At 39.3% G+C, this 9,474-nt stretch overlaps 1 protein-coding gene and 1 pseudogene across 1 annotated transcript; one reads left to right on the top strand and one right to left on the bottom strand.

The window, feature by feature from the left end:
• Positions 1-565, top strand: part of LOC106310689 — a 3,079-nt pseudogene extending 2,514 nt beyond the window's left edge.
• A 4,682-nt stretch (positions 566-5,247) lies between these two features.
• LOC106310995 (CSC1-like protein At3g54510) lies at positions 5,248-8,857 on the bottom strand. Its single transcript, XM_013748225.1, has 10 exons — positions 8,557-8,857; positions 8,347-8,490; positions 8,205-8,268; positions 7,894-8,106; positions 7,624-7,767; positions 7,179-7,477; positions 6,302-6,581; positions 5,951-6,229; positions 5,636-5,869; positions 5,248-5,554 (listed from the first exon to the last, which is right to left on the bottom strand). The coding sequence occupies exons 1-10, from the start codon at positions 8,844-8,846 to the stop codon at positions 5,384-5,386; spliced, it is 2,118 nt and encodes a 705-aa protein (XP_013603679.1). The 5' UTR covers positions 8,847-8,857; the 3' UTR covers positions 5,248-5,383.
• Between the last annotated feature and the right edge of the window lie 617 nt (positions 8,858-9,474).

The following is a 9,474-nucleotide window of genomic DNA, read 5'->3' as shown; positions in this document are numbered from 1 at the left end:
AGTTTTTGGCGAGAAAACTCTACTTTAAGTTTTTTTTGATGAAAAACATTATTAAATATTGTATAATAGTTGTGTGAATCAAAATAAAAGGGTTAGAATTTAAACCCTGGTCCTATTAGGGCCAACCCTATTTAAACCCTGTTTAAAAAATGAGGGTTAGGGTTACAAATGGGTTTGCAGGGTTAGGGCTAACCCTGTCACGTTGAGCCCATATTAACATCCCTAATCGTCGAGTTGAGTAAAAATACATGAAGATGGGTTGTAGTAAAGCTTGTACTATGTCACAGATGATATAAACTTCAGATTTGGAGGAAAGATAAATCCATAAATCAAAATATAGCTAACATGTATGTTTTCTGTTTATTAATCTGACAAATAATAACGCCCCAAGAGTTTGCTTGTAGAGAAGCTTAAAAATCCCACAACATCCCATCCACTCATGGTCGTCCTTCAAAGCCTCCCTCTCTATAGTCTGTAGAGCTGCTCTCTCTTTCATCTCTGCTTCTTCTGTTCCTTATTAGTCGCAGATACATCAACATGCTTTGCTCCCTCGTCAGCCTTGTCCTTGCTTCCGCCTGTCTCTGTTCCTCGTCAGCAATTCTCCCTTTTGGGTTCTTTGGAAGAATCTTTCCCACTCGTCACCCATCTAAGCTATGAATTAAAAAAAAAAAAAAACGAATGAGTGATAAAAAATTCAAGTAAAAATTGGATCTTCTTTCCAAGCTTTAGTTGAATAGCTATCAATCATATTATTATCTAATTTGCAAACCTAGAGCTGGCTTGCTGCTGAAGATAGCCCTCAAATTAGGGTTTTCTACTTAATCCAAATCGAAAGGATTCAATAGGGTTTCGCGTACCTAATAAGTAATATCATAACTCGAAAAGTTTGGATTCGAAAGCTCTATACGATTATACAAAATCTAGGTAAAGTTTCTACGAGCTGTGAATATAGTAGAACAATAAAACTTCTGAGACTGAAATTCGACGCTTCCACCGGTGTTAGTCGTCGCCGGTAGGTCTTGCCTTCTCGTGGTGACCTGTCTCTCTCTTTCTCCTTCCTCAGCCATGGATTCGTTGGATGGCTTCTCAGCTCCGCCGTCGTCAACGGATGTGCCTCCTCCTTTTACGAATCCATCTCTCACTTCGGATTTAGTTGCAGCTCCTCTCCCTACGTCATCTCCGCAATCTCCTCCCTCTTCGTCGCCGGAATTACCCGTGAGTACGGTTCCAGAAGGTCCCAATGGTACGGTTCCTTGCGTTTCTGATTGTGTCAATGGTACGGGTCCTCATGGAAGTGATGTGGTGACCTGTGACAATCAATCTCCTCCTGATACTGGTGCTACCGCCTCTGCTTCTCACGACTCTGGCATAAGTGCAACAATGGAAAATGCTTCTACGGTTTGCACAAATGCTCTTTTGTCAATCACGGTCCCGCTTCAGTCTTCCTCATCTCCCATTGCTCCTCCGGATCCCGTGAGTTTTGTTCCGTTTTTGGGTTCATGGGCTAAGCCGCTTTACTTCAAGCCTCCTGCTACCCCACCAGAACCAAGCACTCCATCTGGCTACGACCCTGCTATTGTTGGGATCCAGTTAGCAGCTATGTGGCCATCGCTTAATGACGAGATTTTGAACAAGCCATTGAAGGGCAAGCAATCATCTCGTTCTCTACAGCCTCCGATAGAGAAGCTGCCACCTCCTGAACTCAAATCTGATGGAACTTTAAGATTCCCGTGGGCTGCAAGACTAAGTCCTCAATCGCGTAATCTCTACCGGGCAGCTACACCAACTTACAGACTTGATGGTACACCAGAAGTATCTATCCCTTCTAAAGTGTTTAGACTAGGTCCTGAGAACAAGGATGAATATATCATAGGAAAGTTCCATAGGTGTTCTTTACCTCCGGGCGGTCTTGTACATGCTGTATTAAACAAGATTTGGGCAGGAGTTGTAAGATTACTTGTAAGAAGGTTGGGGATTCATCTTTTATGTTTCAGATCCCTCACCAACCCACTCGTCAATGGATCATTCAGAGAGGAGTTTAGCATATTGATGATTGCTTACTCTTTGTACTTCCGTGGATCCCAGAGGGTTTTTTCAAAATTCCAGAAATCTCCACTCTTCCAGTTTGGGTCACTCTGAAGAACATACCCGACTTCTGCTACTCCAGATTAGGAATAAGCCACGTCGCCTCAGGTTTTGGAGAGCCTATTCTAACCCATAAGCCTCGTCTGGATCCTACTAGTATGGGAGAAGCTAAAGTGTTAGTAGAAATGGAGTTGGATACGGTTTTTCCGAAGCTTATTGCCCTTGATGATAAACATGGCAGTATTTTCTTGGTTAATGTGGACTATACGTGGATTCCATCAACTTGTTAAAGATGTGGAAACTTAGGCCATAAAACGAAGAGATGTCTTCTCCCTTCTTAGCCTCAACATGATCCAAACTTGCAGCAAAAAGAAAAGGATGAAATTAATGATGAGGTTCCTGTTGTGGATATTGATCTCATCTTACAGCAAAGAGAAAAGGATACTTCCTCTTCAGCAGCTCCCTATCTAAACAACCCATTGATTAATGGTGCTTCTTTGGCTGCTGTTTCAGCACATGATATTCCTCTACTTCATCAAATGAAAGAGCTCAATGTCCCTTCTGTAGTTTCAGCCGCTGAAATAAGCCAATCCTTGCAATCTGATTTGGAGGTAGCTCCTCCTCTCTTTACGATTTCTTCTGATGTTTCTGTGGATTGCCAAGGTACATCAAACAACACTTTATCTCCATTAGTAGATTTTCAATCTACTCCCATTACCGCAACCATTATGGATTCAATTCCATCAAACATTATCAACAAGGAAGTCCAAACACCATCCATTGTTGATCCTTTAACCACATCACTTCAAGTTAGTGAATTTAAGAGTCCTTTTCGTTTCACTGTGCTAGAAGAAGTGGATGAAGTTGAGTCAGAGCATAAAAACCCCTCAATTAGGAATGTAATAGAAAAACCCTTCAAGTCATGTTTTTTAATGAATTAGCCCATCCGTCTACAGTGTCGTTAAAAACAACCATAGTTTGTCGTTAAGTACAAAACGCTACGTTTCATTTAGTACGAAAACGTCACAGCTTTTTTCATCTCTTGTTCATCTCTTTCCAAACACCCCCAAATACGATTCTAGGGTTCTTCTAAGTTCTCTCCAATCCTTTTGGTTTGATGAGTGGTCTCCAATGGGGAGGGTGTTTGAGTTAACATGTCCCAGGGGATGCATCTATCTGGGTATTCATATTGATGCTACTGTGGAACATGCGATACAGTCTTACCGCAGACGTCGTCATCATAGAGTGAAAACTCTTCTCATGACTGAAAACGAAATTTCGAAACTGAGAACGCATGGACTTTCTCAGGAAGAAGATGTGTGTCTGTGGAGAGGGGCATGAGATTGTTTTCGTCCTAGTATTATCAGTTTCAGAAGCCTCGGTCTGAGTTGGATTACAGCTTCTTCCTTCGCTTGGATCACGGATTCTAGCATTGTGTTTCGGTCTAAGAAGGGATCATCAGCCCTTACAACATAGAGATTCATGCTTTCCAGCTCAGATGAGAAGGTTAACATCTCCGCAACATCAATATCAGAGCATAAATCCTTCTTGTTCTGATCAACAATACCAGATGGGAAATAGGAGAGCTTACTCATATTCTCTGGAAATCCACCACTCGATAACATATCTAACAACATCTTCAAATTTGGGTTTTCAAAATCAACTCTGCAGCATCTTGTTTCCTCACCATTATACGATCCATCAGCTGCCCAATACCCTCCAACATGTAACCGAATGTAAAGTGTCCTGTGAATAATGAAGAACCGATTTTTGTTAACATAAGTTGAAACCAAACTCAAAATTAAGAACACAAATAGTTACCTCAAAACCAAACTCACGTTTTCTGTTTCGAAATAAGCTTCAACGCTCTGAAACTAAAAAGCCACAAACCCAAAACTGAACCACAAACCACGAACTATCTCTCTGAATCTTCTGATATCTCGCAATCTGTGGCGAGAAAGTTCATAAACCATATATTAGATGATTCTGAGGATTGTGTTCATCATCTCTCGAAATTAGGGTTTCATGGTTTGGGGCTTTTGATACCGTGCCATTCAAGAGAGATGCTTGTCGTTTTTCTCTATGCTTCATGTTGTTTTTTGTAATAAAGGAAACACAACGTTTTATACTTAACGACAAACTATGGCTTTTAACGACATCACAGACGGAGGGTACAATTTGTTAAAATACATGACTTGAGAGGTTTTTCTGTTACATTCTTAATTGAGGGGTTTTTATCAGAATAAAACTTACTTGAGGAGTTTTTACATTAAAAATCCTTAAAGATTAGTTGGCAATGATTCAACTGGTACTTTAATAACAGTCTTCGTCTATATAAATCACTAAATTGGCCTTTATACTTTACAATTTTACAGATCATCAACTTCAGTCACTATCAAAGCAAAATTCCAAAAAGTTAGCAGCAGCAAGGGAATACATGATCTGCTGAGGAGATTCAAAGACAGAGAAATTGAAGGATAAAGCTACTGCCAATGGTGACAACCCAACAACTCGGGGCAGTTTGACAATTTCTATAAAAGTAATCAAAATCAAGGCCCTGTCCCCCATTTTTACTCTTAAGAGACTTTGTGTTTTTAATTGTCTACTTCCTTTCAAATCTTTGTTTTCCAACAGATTCTGAGAAAGGCAATTAAAAAGCTTGAAAAAGAAATAGGGAAAGAGTCAATGATTGGTAATGGTTACGAGGAAATGAAGAGGCATCTAAACAAAAAAAATGTGAATGGATATAGAAGAAATCTGATGAACAAGAGAACTATATCGTCGAGTTGAAGAAAATACATAAATATGGGTTGTAGTAAACTTGTAATATGTCACGCCCACGTCATAGATGATGATAAACTTCAGATTTGGAGGAAGGTAAATCCATAAATCAGAATATAGCTCCTCTCTTTTGACAAACATGTATGTTTTCTGTTTATTTATCTGACAATAATAAACCCAAAAGTTTGCTTTGTGTTTGGATAATCTTTGCAAGTCTTCATTCTAAACCACTCGCAAAAATAGCATCGATCATCATTCTCACAAAAATAGCATTGATCATCATTCTCATGCTATCTCGACTTTTATAAGCATACTGTATAGTTTACTACGTCTGGCCATTTATATAGACAGCCTTCAATTTCTATGTACTTGTAACCATGATATCCAAAGTGGTAACACATATATATGAGGACGTACGTGGAGAAGCTTAAAAATCCCACATCACATCCATGATCTATATTTATAATACTAATTAAGATGACAAAAGTTTCAAACCAGCTCATCACATTTGTTTGCCTCAAATTGAGCCGGTCCCAAGCAACGGTTGGTTCAAGTTCGTTGCTGGTTCCGCTGATAAAGTTACACGCTCTAAGCAAGGTTGATGCCGGTTATACGCTGTTGCAGCATCAACATAATGTGCTTCAGTCTCCCCGTTCTTTTCATCTACTTCATCTATTTCAACTGCCGTCTACACCAAGAAACAACATATATTCTTTCTAAATTTATTAACCAGTACGCTTATCCATACTATATCATTTAATTTAAATACCTGTATTGGGAAATGTTTGAATGATGGGAGGAAGCGGATCTTGCAGTACTCGTTGTAAGCTATAGTGATCAATATGAGAGGTACAGTAGCTATAGCTGCAGATGGCTTTGACTTTAGCCCAAAGAGACCCACCATGGTCACTTGCATAAGTATAATTGATACAAAGATATAGTGATGAATGATTGGCCAGAAGCAACCACAAGTATCATATGTCATCTCGTACACATCTTCCATCTGAGGAAAAATCGAAAAGAGAAATGCCAAGTTAATGTCAAAACAATCACATATCTGAAAAGGGTTTTAGAAAAGCTAGACCTGGTTGAAGTAGACAATATATCCAAGGCAAAAATAGCCAACCAGGAAAGGTAGCATCAATGGTGCTACCACAGCATATATCATACCAATCAATATCGATAAGGACACTGTGGGGATAACCCTAAAATATGGAAACGAAAAGAGATAAGTGTTGTTCTCTTTTGCTCTTCCGTAAGTGCATGATCTTATGATATCAAATGTTATCAGCCCCAGTTGAAGAATCTCCAAAGAGAATCCAGACAGCCCATCTGTCAAGATGTATGTCATAAAAAACTCTCCCTGTAATACAAAAGCAAGAAAACGAAGTTACAAAGCAAGTCATATACTTGTAGAGCACGTAAGGGCTTTTACCTGGGCTGAAACAGCAGCAGCAAGGTGACTAGGAATGTCTCTAGGATGAGTGAAGTATTCACCAATTTCATCTAGTAATGAACCAGATATGACACTCAAGAAGAAAACATTCCCCATTAGAAAATAAAAGACCATATTGCAAGCTTTTATCTCCTCTTTGCTCTTGGAGATAGAACCGCCGAGATAAGCCATTCCAAGCATAGCATAGGGGACAATGTACATGAAACCTTTGAGTATTGCGCTTGGGAGGTACCCTGTCACAACCGAGCTGAGCCCTGGTCTGTTATATATAACATACCTACCTTGTTAGTGTATTTCCAAATCAAGACAAAAGCAATATAGAATAATAATAGCAAACGAGAAGCAGAGCCGGTCTCGACACAACCAAGTAAAACATTGGCCTTGATCTTTACGAGGTAAATATAGGGGCAAATCTCCAAAATAACACATTTTTAAGTTTATATTACAAAAATAACACTCAAAAACTAAAATGACCAAAATAGCACCTTTCTAAGTTTATCCTTTGAAAATTTTAATTTTTTTATTTTTCAAAATTTGAAATCTTATCCCCAAAACCTCATTTCTCAACTCTAAACCCTAAACCCTAAACCCTAAACTCTAAACCCTAAACCCTAAACCCTAAACCCCACTCTTTAACTCTAAACTTAGACCCACTCTTTAACTCTAAACCCTAAGTTTGTGGATTTTGATAAAACATTAAGTGCTATTTTGTGACTTTTGACCTTGAATGCTAGTTTGGGAACATAAACTTGATTTAGTGCTATTTTTGTCTTTTTCTCTAAATATAGGCTTCAAATTATTTATTTAATTTTTATTAAAGTTTTTACTAAATGTCTATGGAGAAGAGAAAGCTTACATGAATTCAACGGCCATGGCTGGAGGAAACCATTTCTTAAGCTTCTCATACTTTGCTATCCCCTGGACAGCTGTGACTGGAATAGCAAAGAAAATTGTAAGTGCTGCTGCTGCAAGGATGACTCCGATTTTGTTGAGAGGTAATATCTGTTGAGGGATAGCAAGATTTCTCCATGACACATCTCTTGGTTCAGGAGCCATTTCAGTGATCAGTTCTAGAGGGTTTGAGTGCTGCTGTGTTTGAGCTACCAGTGCAGCACTTCTTCGTGATTTGAAGGTGACAAACGCAACAGGTAACTCCTTCATGGAGACAAAAAGCAAAATACTGTAGAATTATACAAGTATTTTCAGGATTCATGCAAGACACTATAATAATTGTAGGATCAAAGTTGTCTACTTTTGAGCACAATCCACTATAAACGTAAACTCTGAACTCATGAAAGTACCTTCTCTCTGAGCATAGTTTCACTTTGAAGGTGGGAAACCTTATGAGCAAATTCTCGAAACTTTTCTTCGGAAATTGATATATGTTTATGTTCTTCTGTGTCTCTATTTTCTTCTAGCTCTTTCTTAAGCTTCTTCTGCTTCCCCTACATGATTTTTCATAGGAAAAAGAAGATGCTAAAACTTGACAATGGAGAGAAGTCTTCATTAAAAGAAAAAACCATTCTGGTGTAACAATATGAAAAGATGATACCAATAGTGCCAAACCATACCAAAAGGTATTCAATATCTCTCCCATCGTACAACATCTGATGCGAATGATAACTGAAAGGATGATGTTTAGAGAAAAAGTGGTCAACACCGCAGCTAAGAGTGTTATGCTCAGGGCAGACTGGAACTTGCCGGACAAGAACAGTGAACTGGTCAGCATGATGGCTTAGTTCTTTCATTTGCTGAAGCCTTTTCACAAGAATCTCTTTGTATTCCTAGATAGGAAGATCCATGTAAATTAACATATATATTCTACTAAAAGAACAAGATTGTCGAATGATGCCATAATAGAAAGACAAGAGTAAAAGCTTACCTTATGCAACAAAAACAACGCATACAATGATATGAACCACAAGCATGAGAAATGCACCCACAACCTAGGATAGTTTTAAGACAAATGAGAAATATTAAGAAAATAACTCTAAGATGATGCAAGAAAAGGACACAAGGCTTACTTGTTAGAACCTCTAGTGATATTTGATATAGTGAAAGCATCCATCGAGTACTCCTTTCTCGTAGGCAAATCTGACTCACTGTAATAATCAACAGGAAGAAGCAGTGCTACTCCAAGTAACGAACACAACATGAAGAATCTGGTTCTGCAAAACATTACAAGAATCATTACATGCGGGTTCTCAATGTTTTCATTGAAACTAAATCCTTACCCGAATTTGAAGAGCCTCATGAGGACGAGAGCGTCGAGGCCATGGCGGCGGAGGATGTCTTCCTCGGGGACACGAAAGGCTCGTGGGATCCAGGCTACGGAAGGAACGAAGCGAGGGAGGGAGAAGGAGGAGTGGATAGGAAGATCAGCGCGGTGGCGATCGGAGAGGAGGCGAGCGTAGTAGATGACGGCGTTGCGTGGCTGCTTCTTCAGCACGGAGAAGAGCCAGAGTGCGAGGATGGCGAGTCCTATGTTGATCGACGCCGACGCTATCAAGCTCTCTGGCGTCATCTCTCGTCTTTTCTCTGTTCTTCTCTCTCACTGCTATGTGAAAACAGAGTCGCATTACGTGGCCTTTCTGCATGTAACGTAATGCCTCCACGCCGCTTTTGCCTCGATTTTTATTGACCACCGACCAATATCGCATAGTTAGAGATAATTACGCTTATACAATATATATATACTAGGCCTCGGCGTTCGGGTCATCGGATCGGGTTCGGGTCGGTTCCTTTCAGATCCGGGTCTTTTCGGATCCTAAATATTTAGATTCAATAGGTACTTAGAAATTTTTGGTTCGGGTTCGGGTCGGTTCTTCTCGGGTCTGGGTCGGTTCAGGTCTATAATTAAAATACCCATAAAATACCCATAATTTTTCAGGTCCATATCGGGTCCGGATCGGGTTCGGGTATTTGGGATCTGAAAAGGACATGATATACCCAATTCCATCAACTTTAGTTGAATACTAGGGGGGTGTCCGCGCTTCGCGCGGAATATTGTTTTATTATTGCTAAGAGCATGATTTTTTTTTTGGATAATGTAATTATGTTATCGTTTTTATTTGTTAAGATCATTATTTGATGTTTTTAGTTTGTTATGTAGTAGGTGATAAGTTAATATATTTTGCGTTTTTTTTTTTTTT

Source organism: Brassica oleracea, chromosome C8, assembly GCF_000695525.1.
Source record: "Brassica oleracea var. oleracea cultivar TO1000 chromosome C8, BOL, whole genome shotgun sequence".
Classification (NCBI taxonomy): domain Eukaryota; kingdom Viridiplantae; phylum Streptophyta; class Magnoliopsida; order Brassicales; family Brassicaceae; genus Brassica; species Brassica oleracea.
This window is presented reverse-complemented; position numbering and strand designations above follow the sequence as displayed.